The sequence below is a fragment of the Apodemus sylvaticus genome, chromosome 1 (assembly GCF_947179515.1).
Source record: "Apodemus sylvaticus chromosome 1, mApoSyl1.1, whole genome shotgun sequence".
NCBI classification, from domain to species: domain Eukaryota; kingdom Metazoa; phylum Chordata; class Mammalia; order Rodentia; family Muridae; genus Apodemus; species Apodemus sylvaticus.
In genome coordinates this window covers 181,289,097-181,316,208 of record NC_067472.1, presented here as the reverse complement: position 1 = coordinate 181,316,208, position 27,112 = coordinate 181,289,097, and the positions used below count along the sequence as shown (strand labels likewise).

Genomic DNA, 27,112 nt, shown 5'->3' with positions numbered 1-27,112 from the left:
TCCCAGCTGGCCTTCCTGGTGCCCTTCTGACCTCTTGCAGGGCCTGGAGATGAGGTGCTGTAGCCCAGGCTGTTCTGGATCCCGAAGCAGAGATCTGAAGGCTCCCGCCAAAGGCCTCAGTACTGGAACCTAAGCTCTTTGGTGCCGACCCACCAGAGCAAGCCTTGCGCTCTCAGTCTGCCTCTGGGTGCACACCAGGCCTTCTGCAGTTCCTGGAGACTGAGTGCTTTGGCCCAGGCTGTTTAGATCCTGAAGCAGATATTTGAAGGCTCCTGCCAGGGCCTGCCAGACTCACCAGAGCACACTAACTCCTCCCAGTTTCCTCCCAGGTGCCTCTCTGGCCTCTTGCAGGACCTGGAGATATGGTGCTGTATCCCAGGCTGTTCTGGATCCCAAAGCAGAGATCTGAAGGCCAAATTGATCCATTCTTATCTCCTTGTACTAAGCTCAACTCCAAGTGTATCAAGAACCTCCACATAAAACCAGAGACACTGAAACTAATAGAAAAGGAACTGGGGAATACCCTTGAGGACATGGGCACAGGGGAAAATTTCCTGAACAGAACACCAATAGCTTATGCTCTTAGATCAAGAATTGACAAATGGAACCTCATAAAACTACTCTCTCTCTCTCTCTCTCTCTCTCTCTCTCTCTCTCTCTCTCTCTCTCTCTCCCCACATGAGCCCTTTATCTCTTTCTCTCCTGTTCCCTCTCCATGGTTACTTCCCTTGCCTCAATCCTCGGGGCAAATGAGCTCACCCAAGAGAAGCTTCCCAATAAACCTGTCTTTAATATACTCTAACATTACTTGAATTGGCTGGCTGGCTTTACTGACAGAGAAATAACTTATCAGCTTAGGCTAATCAAATGTCTCTGGGTCATTCCTTTCCATCACTCCCTCACTTGCAATTGGACCATTGCAAAAAAAAAACTACTCTGAGCATTCACCTGTTCCTCTCTTCTGTGTGTCAATATCCAGACATCAAGGCCTGCATGTCTCATTTCTACATGTGAGTCTTTACCTTCTAGACATGATGGCACAGGTCAACAATGAAGGAACATAGTACTTACATGTCCAAATAGAAGGTACACATCATGCCACACAGAGCTATGTGAGAGAGACCAATGTTGATCAGGAGACACAAAAACATGAGGAAGAGGCCTCACTCTTTGCTTGGTGATTCCATGGGCACAGCAAACAATTCTAGGATTTATTGAATTGAATTTCAGGTTTCAGATTCAGGACCATGTCTGGTCCTGAGTTTGTGTTTTAGAAAGATACTACTTTGGGTGTTAAAAGGTAGAGATGGTCATTTCCTCAGGAGTCATTGGATTGCCTATGCGAGCTTTGTCACTGGGTAGGACATTTGGCCTTCCTTAGGAAGCCTTAGGTGTTGTCATGTCACATCAGGAAACTGATGAGCAGAGAAATGGCTTCATGATTGTCAGTCTTACACACTGACCAATGTGTCCTGTTGGTATGACTTTCAGTCCATCATCCTGCTTACCAGCACTTGCTCTGTTCAACAAGTCATCCATCTCTCACCTGCGGGGCTATCTCTACATCCCCTTGTTTTGTTTTTGACAAGGGTCTCTCTATGTAGACCTGGCTGTGCTGGAATTTCCTAAGTCAACCAGGCTATGGCAAATGGTGACTCTCACTAGCAAACCAAGAGAATCTGAGAAGCACATCCATGCAACCCCTGAGTGACTCCTCTGCTATAACCGGACACAAGTAGCCCACAGTCCTATGATAAAGCCCAGAGGCAACACATGAGGTGTCTGTAGACATCTTTTCTGTCCTGCCGTCTGGTGAAGCCTAAGGCTGCTTACATGCTATTTGCCCTCAGACAATCCCATTCTCCAGTCTCACGCAGCTGAAGTAAAGTGAACATGGGTGAGCACACCTACAATCCCAGCACTCAGGAGGAAGAAACACATGGATCTCTGTGAGTCCCAAGCCAGCCTGAACTAAACAGAAATATAAAAGGAATGTTGCAATGGCTCTCCCAGGATCACCTGGCTAGTCAGGGGCTGTCACTCTGCTCTAAGTGACAAATTAAGTCATTTCTCTCTGTCTCCCAAATCCTCTGAAGACCTCACAGGATTCCCATTAAGCAAACAGACACAGGGCACAGAACAGAGCTGCACACATTTATTAGAATCAGCCAAAGAGACTGAAGGATGAGGGCACAGGTGTCAGGAATCCAACTTCAGGAGAGAAAGAGGACAGGTTGGCAAGATGGATCTCGGAGCGGACATGGTGCAAAGATGGGTTGCCTAAAACCCATTAACTTCTAATGACTGTATATCTTGGTAAATATACCCATAATTTCTGTTATGGCTTCATCAGAATAGTATTTCATGCATTCTGGGCTGAAAAGCATGGCCTCCTGGAAAACAAAGAGACAGAGGTGGCTACAGTCAAGGTTCAGGATTTCAGCAGGGCTCCCCAACCACACAGGATTAGATCACTCTTCATCTACAGGAAAGAAAATCTTCTGCAGTGATTCAGGTCTCCAGCAATAGACTCTGCCTCAAGGGAACTGGAGAGCACCCACAGCCTTCAGGAGGAAGCCAGAAAGCTGCCATAGCTAGGCAGGAAAGAAGGGGAGAAGGTTCCAGAATACATGATGGGAGCCAGGTCTTGAGAGGGACAAGATAGCTGATTATGAGTTTGGTGATATCTCACATACCTAAGGACATATCTCCAAGCACATTGGCTGTATGTCCATGTTAAAAATACATCCCCCATGTGTGCTTATTGGGAGAAATTCATTTTGATTTGACACTGTAGTTTTGCAGGACCTGACACTCAATTAAAAGTCCTTTGGGAAACAGGATGAGATCTACACTGTTCAAAATATATGCCTCTACAGTCCAGTTATGCTTGAAAAAAGAGACATCAGGATACAGCTGTGGTGAGCAGCTGTAGGCATTCCCTGGGGTTGGGGTGGCATTGCAGCCATGGAGGAAGGTGCTGACTGTAACTTAGAAGATGTCAGCAGAAGGGGGATTCATCTGAGTCAGGGGAATAGACTAAGTGGAAGTTCCAAAGAAAAGACTGGCTGGTATACAAAAGTTACAGGCATTTTAAAATAAAACTAGGAGTACCATACCTGTGCAGAGGCCAGAACCAGGAACTCCTTGTTCCAACTATGGGTGAGAACAACTTGTTTATCCAGAATGTGTGAGTGAATTGCAGGATCATGCATGGAACAGGCTGGATGTGTACCTGTGATGCTGCTTTGAGATGTGCTAGGGTGTGCAAGGGTTTGAGTATTCACTTGCTGGTCACCTGACACACATTAATCATTGCATTGAATATTTGTACATAGCCTTTCAACATTTACTATATGGGCGAGTAGAGGTAGGGAGGACATTACCAAAATTTTGGGTTTCTGTAATTTTTTTTTCTACTCCTCCTTCTTTGTAGCAGTCCTGGATTTTTTTCAAAAGCCACAGTTTCCTCTGCAGTACCATCAAATGCTTCAAGTTCGTGATACAACCACACCCTGCTTCCAGAGGTAAGACCCTCATAGCCAGCAAAGAAAGGAACACATGCTTTGGCTGCAAACACAGACAGAAAAACATTGTTATAAGACCACAGGCTGGTAGAAGTAGAGGCTCAATGTTCCTGGCTGCATCTGCAAATGCCTTATCTGACGTTGCTCAGAGTCTGCCCTCCCAAAGTCTGCAACCTTCCAAATACAACATGGTTTCCATTAGATACATACTTATAGCAGAAAAAGATAGGAGTGTGGGCAGGCATTGATAGCTGACCTTCATGTAAGTTGCACACTTGCTTCTGCTTCAACTGTGCACCTACAGTCCCTTCATCACAAGTGTCATCACCAGCACACCTCCATCTCCCTGTCCTACCCAACATAAAAGTTTTAATCTGGAGCAGAAAACATCAACTTCCCTCTGCAGTTCCTTGCCAGTGGCCTCCCAAGGACCCCTAGGTCTGTACCAGGCCCCATTTAGAGATGGATATGGAATAGAGATGAGTGAGAGACAGTCTCAATCTCACTTGTCTGGAAGCCCAGCTCTCCAAGCACTAGCAAGGCCAGTAGAAGTGTCCCCTTCATGTTGGAGAGTGCTAAATACTCTTCTCAGCTCAGATCCTCTTCCTTATAAACCATTATAGCACTGGGCCCAGCACACCCCACGCCCAACCCAATATCCCAGGAGCTCCAAATAATTTTTTGGCAAGAACCTAGCATCTGTGGGTCCTCTTCCCACTTGCATAGAGGCGGGAGCATGGGGGCCCCTCCTACTCTGAAGAACTAGCTGCCTGATGTCATCAATTTCTGAAGAGAAGTTGTTTGTAACTTTGCCAAAGGGGTTAGAGCTGACTTTTGTAAGCAGCTGGAGTGCTGAGCCAAATGCCCTGTGGTCCTGTTCTACTTGTCACCTCTGCTGCATAGTCACATCCTCACTTCTCCTTGCTTCTATTGTTCAAGCTGCTGAAGCATTTGGATTGGAAGTCTGAGGACATGAAGTCACCATCTTACTCTTGGTGACTCTCAGCCAGGGTAATCCCCAACTCTTTGGCTATGTGGGTATCCTTGGGGGTTGATGATGGTTTTGCATCACCAATTCTGCTTCACTCCATACTAGCTCAATCACATTGTCCTGCTTGCCCTGTCCCCTCTAAGCTCTGTCAGGAACCATGTCTCCAAGACGTTTGAACACTAGAGTCCATGTGGTTATAGCAGTGAGTGGTAGAGTGAGGGTTTCAACCATGTACATGAGCTCTCTGTTGTCCACAACCCCATAAGCTACTGTGGACTGCCTGACTGTAAACTACAGTGCTCCACAGGACACAGGCAGTGCTCTGTGTATAGATTATCTCAAGTTCAGAACAACCTACTTACCCTAAGGAAGACATTTTCAACACAAATGAGATTGTCAGCTGGGTGTTGCAGTCCATGCTTCTTGAGACAGGAAGCTCTTCAGTCCAAGCTCACCCTGCTTGCAGTGTGATGGTTCATCTTGATTATCATCCTGACAGGGTTGATAGTTGTCATGGAAACACAGCTCTGTGTGGGAGTTTTTATGTGTTGTTAATTGATGACCTTAGACTGACTTTCATGTGTCAGCGTGGACTATGGTCATAGAAGGGGTGGAAAGAGGAAAACAAGCTGGGCACAACCATTCATGCCTCTCTGCTTCCTGATTGTAGATGTGGTCAACCACCTCAAGTTCCTCACTGTGCCTAGCTCACAGTGATGGACTGTGTCTCTTCAACCTGTGAGCTGAAAGGTGCTTCTCCCCTGACATTTGGTCACTAGTTCACTACAACAGCGATGAAGTATTGTTTTTAGCATGAGCAAAGCCCTTGGTTTATTCCACAGCATCACACATATAAACAGGGGCAACCAAAGAGATCACTCAGTGTGCAAATTTCTTATTATACAAGAACAAAGGCCTGGGTTCAGATCCCCAGGATTTGTGTGATTGGTTGCATGCATGCCTAATCTCATATGAGCTCTGGGTTCAAAAAGAGACCTGGTCTCAAATAATAAGGACAAAGGCTGTTGAGGGAGCTCAGTGATTGAAGGTTCAGTGATGGAAGGTGAAGACCTGAGTTCAAATTCCAGAACACACCTGGTAGAAGAGAATTAACTCCACACATATGCATGCACACACACACACACACACACACACACACACACACACACACACACACACCTTGCAACCCCCACCCATAGACTGGCACACAGTACAAACAAACAAACACATGAACAGATAACTAAAAATGTTGGTGGAAACTCGCATGAGGAAGCATGAATGAGCTCCTAATGAAAGAATATGAAACAATTTGTACAACAAACTAAATAACATGATATTGGATTGGACTATAATAGTGAAATCACCTATAAACCCATGCTGGTGTGAACGGTTGCATGGCAGATAAATGAACATGGATGAAAATCAGTGTTCTTATATCTCACAGAAGAATTTCAGAGGATCTGTAGATGTTCCTCCTGGGAGTTTACCTCCTTTGGTGTGTAAGTTGTATTATAAGTTCTAAAGTTCTACACGATGGCCCAGTCAGTGAAGCACTTGCTGGGTGGACACACTTGAACCCTTGAGTTTCAGCCCTCAGAACCTGTGAGGACAGTCAAGCACAAAGTACACCCTGCTAACTCCAGCACCAGAGAGTCCACCCAGGGCTCACTGTCCAATCCATCTAGCCAAATTAGCAAGTTCGAGGCTTAATAAGAGGCCTTGTGTCAAAAAATATGAGGTCGTCTCAGCTGTAAAAAGGACCCAGATTCACTTCCCAACATCTACAGGGCAGCTAACAACCATCTGTAACTATACTTCCAGGGGATCCAGTGCTCTCCTGTGACCTCCACAGGCACTGCAAACATGTCTGCATAAATACTCATGCAGGCACAATCCCCATAAACATAAAGTAAAACTAAATAAAATGTCAGATAAACATGTACTTATGCATATGTATGTATGGATACACACACATATAATGTTTATACACACACACCTATATGGTGGAGAGCAACTGAAGGCACTCACTGTCTGTCCCCCACATGCTGCTTACACATATGTGTGCCATGTGTCTTAGTTAAGATTACTGTTGCTGTGATAAGACGCCATGACCAAAGACAGCATAGTGTAGGGTCACCTGACAAGAGATACTTGCCTAGCCATGCTTTGTGCTTGACTCCATTCCCAACCCTGTACAGAAGAGAAAGGCCACCAGTGGGAACATTCTACAGGCCTCCACAGCCCTCAGGACATGCAAGGTCATAAAAACAAAGACCAGAGGACTCAGAGAGAGCTCACCATTAGATCTCAGTACTTGGCACCTAATTACCAGAACAGTTACAGGATATAAATCCTGTTTGACTCATCTAACCAGTAGAAGTCAAAGGCTTTGGCTTCTCTCTGTCTTCAGCAAACTTCATTTTGTCACCAGGTGATGTAGAGAAAGTGACAGTAAAGTGCCTTTTATAGCAAACAATTTAATTCTGACCTATCAAAACACAGTCTTTACTTTCAAAATTAAATACCAGCCAAATTGCACAAACACAAACACCTATATAACAGAGGTATGGGGGTGAGAAGGAGTTTGAGCCCAAGCCTCAGTTACATGGGAGGATGGTGTTGCACATTTTAAGAAGGGTCTTGTTTATAGACCTAAGAGGAGTGAGATAGCCCTTTGACCAGTCTAACCAGCATTTGTGAAGAACTCCAATGTGTGTTGACCCTGGGAGGGTGGAAGACCTTGCTCTCCTGAGACTTCAGACATCTAAAGAACACCAAAGGGCAGCCAATACAAGAGGAGCTAGGGAAGAGGAAGTGGAGTTTAGAGCTTCACTATGGTGGAGGTTGTGTGTCTACTTATACACAAGGGAACCATGTACACTGCAGGGTTGTAATCTGTGTTGTGTTGCTATGACAAAAGACACAAGACTAGGTAATGTATATGGGAAAGAGGTTAATTTGTTTCTTGGTCTGGAATCTTGAAAGTCAAATATAGGACAACCTCAGGTAGCCATTGCCTTGTGCTGACTGATCACAGGGTGCACAGAAAAAGGGCAACAGGGGATTGTGGAAGACAAAGGATAGAGGCTCCACCCTGCTTCTCAAGCACCCACCATACACTGCTCAGCCCTGCCATACTGGGGACCAAGACTCGACGTGGGTGTTTGGTGTGTGCCCTAGGCATGTTAAAACCATACCTGGCTCTCCCTTGGATATGCTGGTTTTTGATGCATTCTATGGATTTAGGTAACAAATTTCCCATGCAGGTGAAGCAAAAGCATTTTAGACCATGAAGGCAGATCATATGAAGGCCCTGGTTCTTGCTTGTTTCACACTTAGGGAGAAATGTTGCCCTACCTAGTATAGAGACTCTGCAAATGACAAACACATTAGATAAATGGTAAATTCCAGGTACAGGTATACACAGAGCAGTCAGATGACTTGCAAAAAGTCCAAAGAAATGAGGTGAAGACATGGTTCTTCCCACATGTGATCCCCAGTTGTGGGAAGCTAATGCAGGTGAGCCCCAGTTAACAGTCTGGGATCCCATTAAGCCCAGAGATAGAAATTGTGCTCAGGTAGAGGGATAATCTCCAGAGATGGCTTCTGCCTCTTCTTTGTCCTCCATGTTTGGCAACAGTGAGCAGAAACTGGCTGTAAATGAAGTATATAGTTTACTTAGCCTCTATAAAGGACACAAAGGCTTGGTCTATTATTTGAAGAACTGTAAGCCTACATTGGGCAGGTTCTGTACTATTTTAACTTACATCCAATCCATAGGCCCCATGTTACTTGCTCTTTCAGTGTTGCTCTCCATTATTTCTGCTCCATCAGCCTGTCCTCGTGGTCCACTGCTCCTGGTCATGTGTTCTTGAGCCATCAGGCCTCATGGCAGCCTTCCTCTTTCTCCTCCTCTCTCCTTTTCTCTTGTCTTCTGATCCCTACCTATGACCCCAGAAAGTGAAAAATCAAAGCCCAGAATACCTCCTCTTCACTCCAGTAAGATACATTTTTAACCAGTCAGAGATTAAGATGGACAGAATTTATAAAGCAACATTTTTATGTATGTGAGAATTTCTTTACCAGATTACCGAAGAATCAGAGGGTGGGGGCATCCAGATCATGGGGTCCAGTACTTAACATTTGAATGCACAGCAGCAAGAGACCAACCCCAATAGCTAGAGGTGGTAGAGGCAACAGTGGCACCCTACGGTGAGCAGTCCTCGCAATAGCATGGAACCCTGAGGCCTACCTATGCTACAGATCCTGCACAGCATGAACAGGAAGCCAGACTCTCTGGCACTCTGCAGTCAGATGGCTCTAGACCCTGCCTCAGGCTTTGCTCTGCTTTCTTTAGCCTCCTCCTTCATTGTCTGTTCAGTCCAAGCTTCCTAAAGACACACAGAAGAGCCCTCAAGAGAAGCCTTTCATGAGCCATGAAATGGCAGTATCAGGGGGGACCACTTATGTGTATCTCCTGGCTGAGTGAATGGGCCCAAGCAGTCTGCTTCCACAGGTGGAAGGAGCAGGGAGCCTACCGTAGCCTTGCCTCTCAGCGCCATTCACAACAGTCCCTCTTCTGTGCCCCCACACTGGGGGATGCTCCCCTCTATCCCAGGTAGAGATGGTTGAAGAATCGTTTGGAATTCTACAGTAGCAAAGCTCAGCTGAACACACTGGAAAAGATGGAAAAATGCTGCGCCTTTAGGAGCTAGGGAAACCGGCTGACATTGTACTCTAGTTTGTCCAGGGTAGCTGTAGAATATTCAAAATGGCCATCATGCTGGCTTTTTGACAAATAGTCAGATTAGCGAGAACAGCAATGCATAGACCACAGTGACCAATTAGGGAGCCAGGTCACTTCAAACTGAAATATCCTTGCTTAGTTATAGAAAACAAACACTAGGCACTTGCAATTCAAACTTAATGAACACACTAATGATGCTTATTAACAGGATCTTCTTGTGTAATTAAGGCTGGTCTGGAACTCTCTCTGTACACCAGGCTGACCTCTAACTCACAGAGACTGGACTGCCTCTGCCTCCTAAGAGCTTGGATCAAAGGTGTGAGTTACCAAATCTGGCCATTGCTAATAGATTTTTACAGTGCTTACCACCATTCCCAAGGAAAGCTGAATCCACCAAACATTCACACAAACACACAGACACATCAACACACACACACACACACACACACACACACACACACACACGCATGCACACACACACAGACAAACCTTTCTCAGGAGAGTTATGAGCTCAAAAAATTAAAATCACAACCAAAAATCAAACAAAACAAAAAACAGAAAACCTCAACCAGGGGTTTAAAGATCAAGTTCAGGCAGATGTGGCAGTTCTTGCCTTTAATTCTAGCATTCACATGGGAAAGAGGCACAAAGAACTCTGTGAATTCAAGGCTAACCTGATCTACATATTTCCAGGACACCTGGGCTGTGTAGGGAGATCCTATATCAAAAAACAAACAACAAAAACAGTCAAGTTGAAGGATGCCTACAACAGCAGGAGAAGTTTGAGTTGAAGAGACTGGTTCAAGGGAAGCCACAAAGCAAATAGAAGATAGGGGCAGGACAGAGACAGAGCAGGGGTCACATGGCCAGTGGTCTGAAGTCTGCCTTGTCTAGACACATACTGTGAGTATGCCTCTTAATGAAACATTGAGGTCCCCAGTGTGACAGGGACACAGGCCTCACTTCTCATGGTCTGATTGAGAGGCCATTTGACCCTCTCCCTAGTCATCTTTTCCTTTGGCCATCACATGACTTATGACCTTAAGAAAATAACTAAGAACAGGACCAGGCTGAGCCAGGTATTTGACCAGGATCTTATTGTCTTGCCAAAATAAACACCTTCCCATGACACAAACACATAGCCCCAGGAAGTTCTAAGATGTGTCCTTGGAGGAATCTGGAGAGGCTCAGACACCAACCCCACCCTGCCCACTGAGTAGACCAGGGCAGAGATAAAAGAGCACCAAGCTGGGAGGGAGCACCTGCCACCATTACCATGAAGCTCGCTGGTGCTCTGGTGCTCCTTGGGGCTGTCCTGCTCCTGACTTCAGGAGGAGGTGGGTATTACTGTGTGGAGGCCAGGAATGCAGGCTCTCCAGGCTCTCACACCCTCTATGCCCTGAAGTGTGCTGATGCCTGTCTTACAAGGGAGGGTTGCCTTGTCTTTGTGTTCCAGATTGTGGCATTTGCCCAGTTATAAAAGAAGATGCTCTTCTATTTATTTACGAGACCCCAGAAGAGTATACTGACTATGTGAAAACATACAAAGATGACCCTCTCATAGTGGGAAATACTGAGAAAATGAAGAGATGTATTGATAGCAACTTGACAGAGGAAGACAAGGCACACGCAATCGCCTTCATCGTGAGTCTCTGTGTCTGGCTAGGGGTGGGTCTTGTGCTCCTGCCCACCTCTGAAGCTTCTCTGTGAATACAGAAATGTGACACACCTGATTGAGGATGGCAGAAGGATGGGGCAGGGAGGGACTCTCAGGCTGCCTGAACAGGGCCTGGCTGCTCAGCTCAGACAAGCCCCACTAGATCCATGCTCAAGTGTGGCCTCCATCAGTCTTCCTGATAGAGCTTCTCACGTCTAGCTGCACAAGCTTGGGGCCTGGCACCCTTCCCCAGCCTGGGTCTTTTATCTTAACATTTCAAGTCTACGACTCTAGTCCCCAAAACAGTTCTCTGTTTTCCTGTTCTCTGTACTTCCAAGGCCACTGTGTGGATGCCAGGCCTGGGGCATTCGAGGATAGAATTAAAGTGAATGATCTTGCCCCTAGAACTGGTGGGACAAGTCATTGCCTCAGCTGCAGAATTCTGAGGGTCATCATTATCATGTGAAAGGAGTCAGTTCCCTGTGGGGCCCCAACTACCCACAGGCTCACATGGAGCCCTGTCAGCTCCTCCCCATTCTGTCCCACAGGTGCCTATGGTGTCCCACAAGGGGGCTCCTCCCATCTGGCTGATTAAAGGCTCTTTACAGAGTTAGTCTCAACAGGTTGGGGACAAGGTTCCCTGGTTCTGGTCAGACACAAGAACAATTGCAATCTGGCTGCAGTTCCTTCCAGAAAGTGTCCCCATGCATGAACAGTGGGTTATGAGGTCTCATATACTTCTGAGGCCTCACTTGGATTTCCCTTTGCAGGAGAAAATAGAAGCTAGCCCAACATGTTGATGGGTCCATCGCTGTTCTCCTGGAGGCCACTTGCCTGCTCACCTGAACAGATGCAGCAAGCCCTACCCCTTCCCCAAGGTGTCTAAAAACAGGAATCCAACCATAAAAGCCTTGCAATTCACAGGGGACCCTGGATTTTTGGAACCCAGGTTGGGTCTAATTGGATTGAAGGTTATTGCAGGGACAAGCAGTGGGATTTTTGAAGTGCCACCACTCAATTGTTGTGCTGACAAAACGCCTTGGCATTAGAGAATGGAAGAGAATGTAGTCACTACACCAAAGTGTCTGTCATTCTCATGGGACAGGGTCCACAGGGCACATACATGACCTCCCAGATTGAACTGCCAAGGAACATGGAACTGAGTAGGACCAGGGACACCAATGGTCTGTTGAGGACCACACATTCTCTAAATAGCAGAATCTGTCCCTGCCCCCCAGTGTTTTGAGATATTTTCACTATTTAGTCCTGGATAGCCTGGAACTTGCTGTGTAGATCAGGCTGGCCTTGAACTCACAAAGATTCACATGCAGTTACCTTATTAGTATTTGGATTAAAGACATTCACTCCCTTGCAGCATTTCTTTAATTATCTTGACCAAATTCACTACAGTTATCAGGGTTATCAACCTAGTGTCCACAAAGGATCCTCACTTGGCACCAAGGACTATTCAAGACCAGGAAAAAAGTATGAGTTCAGACTTGTCTGACACACAAAAAAGTCTTGCACCAAGGAATGGCACACCGTAATCAGTAGGAAGTAGACAAACTATAATATTGTTCCCCTCCAAAACCTGATTTTATTTGGCGATGTCTTCTTTTCTCTCTCCTTTTTGTCCCCTCTTATTTAGTGTTTTGGGGTCGAAATGGAAGAAGGTGAGGGGAAAAGAGTGGAATAAAGAAGAACCGCAAAATAGCAAAAAATAGGTACAAGTGATGCCCACCAGGGAGCTAAGGCAGAATGGGAAATCAGACTTCAACTGCAGTAGAGAAAGCAGCAGGGGGTGAAGGGTTGGAATTTTTTCAAGACACCATTAAAATTTATTGCAGTCACAACTAGTGGAATATCTCCCACTCTGCTCCCAGAGGGGAATTCCTGTTTGTTTTCATTTTCTTCTTCCAAAATCTTTGTCAAAAAAGATGGGGAAAATGTTTGTAGACCTGGAAAAATGCTGGTGGAAATGGGGGGAGGGGGGTCCTGAGAAACAAAAAATGGCTGAACTTGGAAAACAAAAGGTTCCACTCTGTTATCCTCTTTCTAAAACCATACTGGAGATAGACTAAATAGTGCTCTGTTAACTTTACATTCTTTAAATGTTCATGAGAAAGGAACAATAGAATCCAAGAGACAGTGAGTTATAGAAAAGACTGTGTAACTGAATCATCATATATACAGTATGGATTTGTTAGCATTAGAATGAAATCCCTCAAAAGTTTTGCACTGGGGACATAGATTTTTTTTTATTTATATTTCTTCAGGAAATGAAAACTTTGCTTGCCATCAAAACTCATATAGTATTGAATTGAGCAGCAGAAATCTCCTGAAAACCTTGGCCACTAAAGCAAACAAGTGTTGATTTCTGTGAAAATGTCTATGTTTATAATTTCTTAATAAAATAAAGCACAATTAATGGCTTAAACCAGATACAGGGAAATGTGAGAATTTTGGAATTATGGTTTCTTGAAAATCACAGAAATATTATGGGAATATGGATTTGTTTTAATCCAAGGTGTAGGATATGGGGAGGGAGCTTCAGATTTTCCACAGTAGTTGACTATGATTTGCCTCATACTCTAGCATGGAAATGATTTTTCGAGCAGCAGATAGTTTCTGTGATTTGTGTTGTGTGGATTTCTGGGGACTTTGCAGAGGGAATTAAAATACTGTGGCCCTGAGAACACACAAAATAAATCAATTAAAAAATAATAAAGACAAAAATGCAAATGCCTACTTTACAAATGAGTAACAGCCTAGAAAGATACAAAAGCCTACCAAATTCTGTGTGATCTTTACTTTTAACCATTTCCTGCAAATGAGAAAATTTTCTTCCCCATAGTTATACAGAAGACTATTGCATATCCAGGGCCATTTTTCAGTGTTTAAACTGCCAGGAAGCAGCTATGGCTAGGTCTGGGTTTCTGAGAGAGGGGTGTTTTGGGGCAGTGAAAACAATGGACTCACAGTCAAATCATTTGTCTAATCTGTCAGCCTAGGTCCTGCTGATATGGCTTTCCAGACTGCTCTCTCTCTCTCTCTCTCTCTCTCTCTCTCTCTCTCTCTCTCTCTCTCTGTGTGTGTGTGTGTGTGTGTGTGTGTGTAGTGTTCTGCTCTGCTGTAGAGGCTTTTTCTTAGTATTATAAAAAACTCTATTGTTGTGAAAGATCTCTCTGCTAGTAAAAACTATGAAAAGGCTCTTGAGAGGTCATGGGTTTTCTGACCAAATACAGAAAATTGTGTATAAAAAAATTTTTGGTCCTTGAGATCCCATCAAAAATTCCTGTTAGAAAAATTGTAAAAGAAAGTCTGTCATGGGAATTTTAGCTGTACTGCTTAGTGCTCTTGTCTGGGCACATGCATGCATACAACAGGAGCTATCTAGATCCTCGAATGGAAAACACACACACACACATACACACACACACACAAACGTATACGCACATGCACATGCACATGCACATGCACAACTAGTTAATTTTAAAATACCTTGGCTACCCCAAAGTTTGAGCACTCCTAAACCGTCCCTTGGCACCCCAGGCCCAAAGCTGGTTGGCTTTATCTCTTACTTTCCCTTCTCCCAGTCCTGCCTCTTCTCTCTGCATCCTATCCCCACAACACTAAGTGTTACTCCTTCTGTCCTGCCATTGGATACTGGTATCTTTATTGATACAGAAAAATCCAATAGGGTACAAGGACCTTCAGGGTCTGGACACACAGATTCAAAGCATAAGCACCAATCTCCAACATTTTGACCTTTTCAGTCAAATAAAAAAACTCTTCTCTCAGATATAAATTGAGTACAACCATAACAATTAGATAAATCATAGAGATTGATATACAATTAGCATCCAGTTCATTGTATTTGTCAATTAGATAAAATATTCCATCATGACTCCTAACTTAAAGAGCTTATGATTCTATATCTGAAGTACATTTAGATTTCATCCTGTAACACCATCTGAAAACCACGTTTTTAATTCTATATCATATCTTTAATGTTAAACAACTTAAGTTTGCCTATGGGACTATAATTAGTTTTTAACCTGGTTAGAAATGCAAGAATTAATTAAATATTCCCTGGGTATATAGGAAGTACCAAATACAGTTTCTCAAACTTAAATAATTGTAGAGACAACTGAATACCTGGACACTCGGCTAATTTCTTATGATGTTGGAGCGTCTGTCTTCAACCTTTAAGCCTAGGATCATCTCAGAGACCATTGCAAAGCAGAAATATGAAAGACTGCTTACTCTGTCTTGGCAGAGCCATCAATCCACTATTTCATATAGTAAGCCTTTTTTCCAGAAAGCACTATTCTCTGAACATGAAATTGGCAATTTCTGCCCCATGGCAACCTTGCAATGATAAGCAACCTCACCTGGATGTGAAGATGCTCAATTCTTCTCTGAAGGAGAATGGGGAAGCTGTGAGTTGCAGACATGTCACCTTGTCAAATGATCCTTAAAAATTAAATAACATTAAATGTCACATTCTGTGGATTTCTGATGTTTTTGAAGACACTCTGTCTATGTAAAGTATATTTGAACTCTTAAACCTTAACTACTCTTAGCAATCTCTATTTGAGTAAATTGAAAGCACTTTATTATAATTAAATTAGAATCTAACTTAACCATGATTTTACTACCTGTCCCTTAATTTGCACCCCTTACTCATCTTGTTCTTAAAGAGTTTCATAGGCACAGTGCTGATCTAAGAGTCACAATATCAATTTCTAATGTTGCATCAATATACAGATTCAAATCAAAGAAAACTTTAATTCTACATCAATATATAAATCTGTACCAATATAAGTGGTTATAACATCAATTTGGGGCTTGAGAACATCCCTTGCCCCAGCGCTCTGTCTCCAAATGGTGCAGGAACCCATATATCCACCCAGGGGTACAGAGGAGGCAGCCAGAACAGGTGAAACCTGCCCTTCAGCTCAGAGGATCCAGGCCAGAAGCCTCAGGCAGGAGCCTCCAGTTTCTGCCTCTGGCTAGAGAACATTCTCTGCCACAGCTCACCATCTCCAAGTGGTGTAGGAAGCCAGATATACACCCAGCAGAGCAGAGGAGACAACCAGCACAGCCTGCACCAAGAGTTGATTGGAACCACAGAGCTACATACCCAAATACAACTACAAGAGTGTGACTTGCAGAAATACTTACACACTGATGTACACAGAGAGAACGGGCCTTCCAGGAGCAAAAAGAAGTCACAGTCAGAAACAGCAACACCAGCTAACATCAGAGATAACCATATGGCAAAAGGCAAACACAGGAACATCACCAACAGAAACCAAGGCTCCGACAACAGCAAATCCTGGATACCTCAACACACCAGAAAAGCAAGACCTGGATTTAAAATCACACCTCATGATGCTGATAGGGGATTTCAAGAAGGACATTAATAGCTCCCTTAAAGAAATACAGAAGAACATGAGTCAACAGGTAGAAACCCTTCAAAAGGAAACACAAAAATCACTTAAAGAAATACAGGATAACGTGGGTCAACAGATAGAAGCCCATAAAGAGGAAACACAAAATACAGGAGAAACATGAATCAACAGGCAGAAGTCCTGAAAGAGGCAACACAAAAATCCCTAAAAGAATTATAGGATCTTCACTTCCAGTCAGACAGGACAAGAGGCCCAAGGTACAGAGATATCCCAAGTTTAAGATCTCTGGGGATGCAGACCGCCAAGCTGTGGGCTGCTGCCTGCACCCAGGACCTGGGCAGAGTGGCGGTTCGTCTGGATGCCAGCCAGGCATGGGTCCTGTGCCCTGCGGGGTAGTCGGTGCTTGGAGATGTCCCCGCAGCCATCTTCGCTCTCAGTTGGACAGGACAAGCAGCCCCAGGTACCAAGATATCCCACATTTAAGATCCCTGGGGATGAAGACCACCGAGCTGCAGGCTGCTGCTGGCACCCAGGACCTGAGTAGATCAGCGGTTCGTCTGTGTGCCAGTCAGATGTGGGTCCTGTACCCTGTGGGGTGCCTGTAGGATTCCCATTGCCATCTTCACTCCTTAACGGAGCAGACAGGCAATACAAGGATCAATTCACAGAGACAACCTGAGTATAACATTGCTTGGGACAGGACATACCAGGGCGCCAACAGCACCCAAGAGGAGGGCAGCACATCAGCAATCTGTGCCAGGGGAAATCCAGTCATCCAGTGGTGTGGAAATAGCCTTATATCCCAGCCCACAGGACCTAGTTATTCATAAACCTGAGGAGGACCCAAGCCTGTAAAGAAATGAGCAAGAAAGACAAGCAAGACCAAGCATCAGTTTATGTCAAGGTCTGTCTATTAACAGGAAGAAGGCCTAGTTTTAAGCCCACTGTAAGGAGAGATAAGGAGGGGCTGCAGGAGAATGATTTAGGGCACAGAAGAAAGGGAGGACATATTGTGCAGATGCTGGCGACAGGCTGGTGGAGGCTGGAGGCATCTTTTTGGAATGCTGGTTCTTCTCTAACAACCTCAGGTGTTTATCTAAGATAAGAACCAGTTGCTTCCCACAATCATCCTTGTAAAAGAGGCTTCTAACAAGAGGTCAGCAAAAGGGGAATCTCAAAGTGGGGGCTGATGAAGGCCTGGTTTCCCACCGTTTGGTCTCCTACAGCCTTATAGGTTCACAGTAGGCTCAAGCACCAGCCAGTGATAACAGGACCAACTAACACCAGAGATAACCAGATGGCAAAAGGCAAACGTAGGAACATTACTAACAGAAATCAAGGCAATATGGCAGCATCTGAACCCAATTCTCCAACAACAGCAAGTCCTGAATACCCCAACACACAAGAAAAACAAGATTTGGATTTAAAATTACTGGTCATGATGCTGTTAGAGAAACACAAGAAGGACATAATTAAATCTCTTAAAGAAATACAGGAGAAAATGGATTGAAAGTTAGAAGCCCTTACAAGGGAAACACAAAGGTCATTTAAAGAAATTCAGGAGCATATGGGTCAAAAGATAGAGCCAATAAGGAGGAAATGCAAAAATCACTTAAAGAAATACAGGAGAACTTGGGTCAACAGGCAGAAGTCATGAAAGAGGAAACACAAAAATCTCTTAAAGAATTACAGGAAAACACAAACAAGCAAGTGAAGGAACAACACAAAACCATCCAGGATATAAAAACAGAAGTAGAAAAAAATGAAGAAATCACAAAGGGAGAGAGCTTTGGAGATAGAAAACCTTGAAAAGAAACCAGGGTCCACAGATGCAAATATCAACAACAGAATACAAGAGATAGAAGAAAGAATCTCAGATGCCAAAGATACCATAGAAACTGTGGACACAACAGTCAAAGAAAATGCAAAATGCAAAAAGCTTGTAACCCAAAACATCCAGGAAATTCAGGACACAATGAGAAGATCAAATTTAAGTATTATAGGCATAGATAAGAGTGAAGATTTACAACTTAAAGGGCCAGCAAATATCCTCAACAAAATTATGGAAGAAAATATCCCAAAACTAAAGAGATGCTCATGAATATACAAGAAGCCTACAGAACTCCAAACAGACTGGACAAGAACAGAAATGCCTCCCGTCACATAATAATCAAAACCCAAAATGTACTAAATGAAGAAAGGATATTAAAGGCAGTAAGAGAAAAAGGCCAAGTAACATATAAAGGACGATCTATCAGAATTAGACCAGACTTCCCACCAGAAACCATGAAACCTAGAAGATCCTGGGCAGATCTCATGCAGACTCTAAGAGAACACAAATGCCAGCCAAAACTACTATACCCAGCAAAACTCTCAATCACCATGGATGGAGAAACCATGATATTTCACAACAAAACCAAATTTACACAATATTTTTCCATAAACACAGCCCTACAAAGGATAATAGGGGGAAAACACCAATACAAGAAGGGAAACTACACCCTGGAAAAAGAAAGATAGTAACCTTCTTTCATCAAACCCAAAAGAAGATAACCAATCAAATATAAAAGTAACATCAACAATGACAGTAAGTAATAATCACTATTCCTTAATATCTCTTAACATCAATGGATTCAATTCCCCAATAAAGAGACATAGACTAACAGATTGCATATGTAAACAGGACCCTACATTTTGCTGCATACAGGAAACACACCTCAGTGTCAAAGACAAACACTACCTCAGAGTAAAAGGCTGGAAGACAATTTCACAAGCAAATGGTCTCAGGAAACGAGCCGGAGAAGCCATTCTAATATCAGATAAAATTGACTTTCAATCTAAAGTCATCAAAAGAGACACAGAAGGACACTTCTTGCTGGTCAAAGGAAAAATACACCAAGAAAAATCTCAATCCTGAACATCTATGCTCCAAATACAAGGGGACCCTCATTCATAAAAGAAACTTTACTAAAGCTCAAAGCACACATTGCACCTAACACAATAATTGTGGGTGACTTCAACACACCACTCTCATCAAAGGACCGATCAGGAAAACAGAAATTAAACAGGTTCACAGTAAAACTAATTGAAGCTTTGGACCAATTGGATTTAACAGATATATAGAGAACATTTCATCCTGAAGCAAAAGAATATACCTTTTTCCTCAGCACCTCTTGGTACCTTCTCCAAAATTGATCATATAATTGGTCACAAGACAGACCTCATCAAATATAAGATCAAACAAATACCATGCCTCCTATCAGATCACTATGGAGTAAAAGTGGTCTTCAAAAGCAGCAAAAACAACAGAAAACACACATGGAAACTGAACAATACTCTACTCAATGATAACTTGGTCAAGGAAGAAATACAGAAAGAAATCAAAGAATTTTTAGAATTTAATGAAAACGAAGACACAACATACCCGAATCTATGGGACACAATGAAAGCAGTGCTAAGAGGAAAACTCATAGCACTGAGTACTTCCAAATAGAAACTGGAGAGAGCATACACTAGCAGCTTAATTGCACACCTGAAAGCCCTGGAACAAAAAGAAGTTAATTCACTCAGGAGGAGTAGAAACAGGAAAACATCAAACTCAGGGCTGAAATCAATCAAGTGGAAACAAAGAGAACCATACAAAGAATAAACAAAACCACTAGCTAGTTCTTTGAGAAAATCAACAAGATAGACAAACCCTTAGCCAGACTAACCAAAGAATACAGAGACAGTATCCAAATTAGCAAAATTAGAAATGAAAAGGGAGATATAACACCAGAAACTGAGGAAATTCAAAACAATTATCAGATCCTACTACAAAAGCCTATACTCAACACAACTTGAGAATCTGAATGAAATGGTCAATTTCCTAGACAAATACCAAACACCAAAATTAAATCAGGAACAAATAGATCATTTAAACAGTCCCATAACACCTAAAGAAATAAAAGAGATCATAGAAAGTCTCCAAACCAAGAAATAAACCCACACACCTATAGTTACTTGATCTTCGACAAAAGAGCTGAAAACATCCAGTGGAAAAAAAAAGATAGCCTTTTCAACAAATGGTGATGGTTCAATTGGAGGTCAGCATGCAGAAGAATGCAAATTGATTCATTCTTATCTCCTTGTACTAAGCTCAACTCCAAGTGGATCAAGGACCTCCACATAATACCAGACACACTGAGACTAATAGAAAAGAAACTGGAGAAGAGCCTTGAGCACATGGATCAATGAGCACAATGAATTCATGAAATTTTTATGCAAATGGTTGGAACTGGAAAATATCATCCTAAGTGAGGTAACCCAATCACAAAAGAATACACATAGAATGCAATCACTGATTAAGTGGATATTAATTAACCCAGAAGCTCTGAATATCCAAGACATAAGTAGCATATCAAATGACTCCCATGAAGAAGTAAGGAGAGGGCCCTGATCCTGGAAAGGCCTGATCCAGCATTGTAGGGGAGTACCAGGACAGAGAAAAAGGAGGAAGGTGATTGGAGAATGGGTGGAGAGAAGGCTTATGGGACATATGGGGAGGGGGGAACCAGGATAGGGGAAAGCATTGGGAATGTAAACAAAGAATTTAGAAAATAATAATAATAATGATGATGATGATGATGATGATGATGAAGTTTGGACCAAATGGATAGAGCATTTCATCTTAAATCAAAAGAATGTACCAAAACTACACAAAGATCCAACAAAGAAAGAGAATTTTAGACCAATTTCCCTTATGAATATTGATGCAAAAATACTCAATAAAATTCTTGCCAACTGAATCCAAGAACACATCAAAACAATCATTCACCATGATCAAGTAGGCTTCATCCCAGGGATGCAGGGATGGTTCAATATATGGAAATTCATCAATATAATCCACTACATAAACAAACTCAAAGGTAAAAAACACATGGTCATTTCATTAGATGCTGAAAAAGTATTTGAAAAAATTTGGCATCCTTTCATGTTAAAGGTCTTGGAAAGAAGAAGAATTCAAGGCCCATACCTAAACATAACCTTGGCAGTGCAGGCACTGTCAGAGCAATTCTCAAATTCACCTGGAATAACAAAAAATCTGAGGATAACAAAAGCTAGTCTCAACAGTAAAAGAACTTCTGGGGGAATCAGTATTCCTGACCGCAAGCAGTACTACAGAACAATAGTGATAAAAACTGCATGGTATTGATACAGGGACAGGCAGGTAGATCAATGGAAAAGAAGTGAAGACCAAGAAATGAACCCACATGTCTATGGTCATTTGGTCTTTGACAAAGGAAATACAACCATCCAGTGGAAAAAAAGATAGCCTTTTCAACAAATGGTGCTGGTTCAACTGGAGGTCAGCATGCAGAAGAATGCAAATTGATCCATTCTTATCTCCTTGTACTAAGCTCAACTCCAAGTGGATCAAGGACCTCCACAAAAAACCAGACACACTGAAACTAATAGAAAAGAAACTGGGGAAGACCCTTGAGCACATGGCACAGGAGGAATTTTCCTGAACAGAACACCAATAGCTTATACTTTAAGATCAAGAATTGACAAATGGGACCTCATAAAGTTACAAAGTTTCTGTAAGACAAAGGAACTGTCGATCGGACAAAATGGCAACCAACATATTGGGAAAAGATCTTGACCAACATTACATCCAACAGAGGACTAATATCCAAGATATACAAAGAACTCAAGAAGTTAGACTCCAGAGAGCCAAATAACCCTATTAAAAATGGGGTACACAGATAAACAAAGAATTTTCACCTGAGGAATATTGAATGGCTGAGAAGCACCTAAAGAAATGTTGAACATCCTTAGTCATTAGGGAAATGCAAATCAAAACAACCCTGAGATTTCACTTCACACCAGTCAGAATGGCTAAGATCAAAAACTCAGGAGAAAACAGGTGCTGGGAGGATGTGAAGAATCAGGAACGCTTCTCTACTGCTAATGGGGTTGCAAGCTGGTACAACCATTCTGGAAATCAGTCTGGTAGTTCCTCAGAAAACTGCTAAACCACTCCTGACCATATACCCAAAAGATTCCCCAGCATGTAAAAAGGACACATGCCCCACTATGTTCATAGCAGCCCTATTTATAATATACAGAAGCTGGAAAGAATCCAGATGTCCCTCAATGGAGGAATTGATACAGAAAATGTGGTATATTTACACTATGGAATACTACTCAGCTATTAAAAACAATGAATTCATGAAATTCTTAGGCAAGTGGGTGGAACTGGAGAATGTCATCCTGAGTGAGGTGACCTAGTCACAAAAGAACACACATGATATGTACTCACTGATAAGCAGATATTAGCCCAGAAGCTTGGAATACCCAAGAAACATTTCACATATCAAATGATGCCCAAGAAGAAGGAAGGAGAGGCCCCTGGTCCTGGAAAGGCTGAGTGCAGCAGTGTAGTGGAATACCAGGACAGGGAAGCAGGGAGGGGATGATTGGGGAACAGGGGGAGGGAAGAGGTCTTATGGAACTTTGCAGGAGGGGGAATCCAGGAAAGGGGAAATCATTTGAAATATAAATAAAGAATATATCAAATAAAAAAAGTATAGTAAATGGAGATTGCTTCAGGATCTTTGAATAGCACCATGGTTCTCATAGGTACTTCGCAGCCAGGGTTACCCACACCTGTTGCAGTTCCAAAAAATTTCACAAAATTATTATAGTTTTAAAAGATTGCTTCTTTACTATTCCTCTCACTGAAGAGGATAAGAAGAAATTTGCCTTTTCTATACTTGTTATAAATTTTAAAGAACCTATGCATAGATTTCGATGGAAAGTATTGCCTCAAGAAATGGTTAACAATTCTACCCTCTGTCAATTTGTTGCTCCTGTTATTCAACTAGTTCATGAAAAAATGGATAGATGCATGTATAATTCATTATATGGATGACATATTACTAGCGCATCCTAATTCTGATGATTTACAAACATGTTTTAAGAACCTGAGCTGGGTGGTGGTGGTGCACGTCTGCAATCCCAGAACTCTGGGAGGCAGAGGCAGGTAGATTTCTGAGTTCGAGGCCAGCCTGGTCTACAGAGTGAGTTCCAGGACAGCCAGAGCTATACAGAGAAACCCTGTCTTGAAAAAACCAAATCCAAAATATCAAAAAAATAATAAAAATAAAAAGAACCTGAAAGTTCATTTAGCCGAATTTGGGTTAGTAGTTGCTCAAGAAAAATTCAGTTACAATATCCAAATTCATATTTAGGTTTTCAGCTTTATGTACTCTTAAAATTAAGATTAGAATGGAGCATTTACATACTCTAAATGACTTTCAAACGTTGTTAGAAGACATTAATTGGTTGAGACCTTACTTAAAATTATCTACAGGACAGTTACAGCCTTTATTTGATATTTTAAAAGGCAATTCTGATCCTTTATCAGTTAGAATCCTGACTACAGAAGCTAAGCAGGCTTTAGAGTTCGTTAATCAAGCTATTCAAAATCAACAAGTCAAATAAATTAATTATGACTTTCCCATCGTATTATTTGCAAGACAGAAATCTTACCCGAGGACTCTTATGGAAGGAAGGGCCTTTGCTATGGCTTCATCTACCTTCCTCACATAAGTCATTTATCCCTATTACTTATCAGTTACTGACCTTATTATTATTGGCAGAACTGAGAATGTAAAATATTTTGAAAAGAATCAGTAAAAACTCATTGTACCCTTTAATAGAGAACAAGTACAATGACTTATAGTTAATGATCAGCAATGGTAGTTATCTTGTATCATGATTTTAATGGTGATATTGATAATCATTACCCTCCAGATAAATTAATTCACTTTACCAATGAGCATTCCTTTTTATTTCATCTTATCACTTCTTTTTCTCCTTTGGAAAATGCTTTGACAATATTTACTGATGGCTCTGCTAATGGCAAATATGTATATCATTATAAAGATAATACTGTTATTTTAGATGTTCCTACATCTTCTGCTCAAATAACTGAGCTCTATGCAGTGTTGTAAGTATTGAAACAGTTTGTTGATACCACTGTTAATATCTATTCTGATTCTCATTATGTAGTTCATTCTGTCCCTTTTTTTGGCAATTTTAACTCTGATAATTCAGCTGCTCTTATATTTTTTGCAGTGTGTGGATGCTATTAAAATGTACCAAAAAAGTTTTTCTTGGGATATCTTAGAGCCCACACTAATCTCCCAAGTGCCTTATCTCTTGGTAATGCCAAAGCTGATGCTGCCACTAGAAATGCTTTCTTTGTTAAATTACAGGAAGCTCAAGAAGCTCATAAATTACATCATTTAAATTCTAGAGCATTGCAGCTTCGAATTGGACTAATTCAAGATCAGAGTTGTCAATTTGTTAAACAATGCATAAATTGTGCTAGATTGCTACCTGTCCCTCCTTTAGGAGTTAACCCTCGAGGACTGATATCCAACACTTTATGGCAAGTAGATGTTACTCATGTTCTGAATTTGGACAACTAAAATTTCTTTATATCTGTGTAGATACTTTTAGTGGATTTGTTTGAGCCTCCCTACATATGGGAGAGGCAGTGAATGATGTCATAGCACATCTCTTATACTGTTTTTCCATAATAGAACTACCTTCTTGTATTAAAACTGATAATGTACCTGATCATTGCTCTAGTCATTTAAAAAGCTTTTGTGGCAAATTAGAGATTACTTTAAAAACAGGTATACCTTGTAACCCACAGGACCAAGGAATTGCAGAAAGGGCCAATGGCATTTTAAAGAGTCTTTATTAAATTAAAAGGGGGAAATGGCACCTCTGAAGAAGACCTCAAAGCATACTTCACCATTCTCTTTTCATTTTAATCTTTTTAAATATGGACAAGGACAGTAAATCTGCAGCTGATCATTTTTAACATGCAGATTCCAAACCCACATATGCAAAGGTCATGTGGAAGAACCCATTTATCTGGAGTTTGGAATGGACCCTCCCCTCTCCCCATATGTGGTCAAAGATCTGCTTGTATTTTTGATCATCAAGCTAATTCTGCAAGATGGCTTCCAGAAAGATTGGTGAGACAAATTAATGACTGATCCAGGGCTAAGTCCCTTAGAAAATATCTTTTATGAGTTTCAGGTGAAAAGCATCATGCTGATGGTCATGATCCAGATGGTTGTGGAGGCTGCCTGTATTGCTGCACTGCAAGAACCAATGGAGCTGACATGGATTATAGAAGATGGAAAAGGAAGAAAACTTACATCAGTAAGAAGAACAAGTCCTGGAACCTGGTTTCCAGAAATCACCCTCTCAGGGAAGGACTTGTTTAGCTGTGCCACTTGGACCCAAGAGCATTTTTACATATGCCCTGCTCATGATTCTGATGAAAAATCGTGTGGCTCTAGTGATTCTTTTTATTGTGCATCTTAGAGTTGTGAAACTTCTGGTCACATCTACTAGAAGGCTCAGGGTGGAAACTTGATTGCTATGTATCTCAGAGGACAAGATTCTTGCATCCCTTTAAGATGTAAGCACTATGTGTTCATGGATAATCTCTATTCTTGTAAAGGAGACAACACTGTCTATCCCACCTTAGGTATTACATTCACTGACAAAGGTAAGAGGATTAATTGATCAGTGGGTTTTGTGGTGGGTATTTGAGTCTACATATCAGGAGCTTATGGTGCTCGTAATACTTTCAGAATTAGACAGATCAAGAAGGCTGTTTCACCTATGCAGGGCCTTGATCTAAATGAACTTCTGGTTCCACCTTTACTGTATCCAGATTACGTTACTCCAAATCCCTTTTCAGTGAGTCATCCTACCCTGATCCACCCTCAGGTGCCCCTGGCCTCTTCTCATGAGAGATTGTTTAAGCTTGTCGGTGAATCCTTTTCAGCACTGAATTTTTCTCAACCTAACTTTACTAAAGACTGTTGGCTCTGCCTTTCCTCCAATGCCCCATTTTATGAAGCTGTAGCCTATAATGGAACTATCAGGCCAGCTTCTGATCAGGCTGCTTGTCAAAGGGGTAAATCTCATGAAAGGGTTACCCTTTTGTCAATAGTGGGGACTGGTTTATGCATTGATCAGTTACCCAGAGACTATGGTCATTTTTGTGCCATCCATTGGGTGCTCAATACTACTATTTGGTGTCACCAGAAATTTTCTGGTGTACTTGCAATAGCGGCATTACTCCCTGTTTCTTTAGATTTTTCAAAAACTATGATTTTTGTGTTCTAGTGCAACTTGTTCCACAAGTTAACTGTTTTTTTGTGATATGGCCTTTTTAGATGCCTGAGACCCCCATGACACCCTGGTCCTTAGTAGAAGGACCAGAGATTATGGCTGTTTTACTGGGCTTTGGAGTCATTGGAACTGGAACTGGTATTTCCTCACATGTTCTGCAAAACAAACATTATAATGAGATTCAAGTAGCCATAGATGAAGATTTAGAGAATATAGAAGCAGCCATGTCTCTTATGAGAGATTCTTTAACATCTTTATCTGAGGTAGTTCTTCAAAACAGATGGAATTTAGATTTATTATTTTTGTAACAAGGAGGTTTATGTGCTGCCCTAAAGGAAGAATGTTGTCTTTATGCTGACCACACTGGTGTCATAGATGATTCTCTAGTCAAGGTACATGAAGGGTTAGAGGCTCATAAGAAGTTGAGGGAAAAGGATGCATGATGGTTTCAGATTTGGTTCAGGACTTCCCCATGGCTAACTACACTTCTATCTTCTCTGCTTGGGCCTTGTTAGATCTGCTCATCCTATTGTCCCTGGGTCCAGTTTTATTCAATAAACT

At 42.1% G+C, this 27,112-nt stretch overlaps 1 protein-coding gene and 1 pseudogene across 1 annotated transcript; one reads left to right on the top strand and one right to left on the bottom strand.

Annotated features, from left to right (window-relative positions):
• Positions 1–2,297: 2,297 nt before the first annotated feature.
• On the bottom strand, positions 2,298–4,091 carry LOC127695971 (secretoglobin family 2B member 24-like; annotated as a pseudogene).
• A 6,450-nt stretch (positions 4,092–10,541) lies between these two features.
• On the top strand, positions 10,542–11,722 carry LOC127682756 (major allergen I polypeptide chain 1-like). The gene is made up of 3 exons (XM_052179364.1): positions 10,542–10,602; positions 10,722–10,909; positions 11,693–11,722. Exons 1-3 carry the CDS (start codon positions 10,542–10,544, stop codon positions 11,720–11,722), a joined length of 279 nt encoding a protein of 92 aa, XP_052035324.1.
• Positions 11,723–27,112: the final 15,390 nt, after the last annotated feature.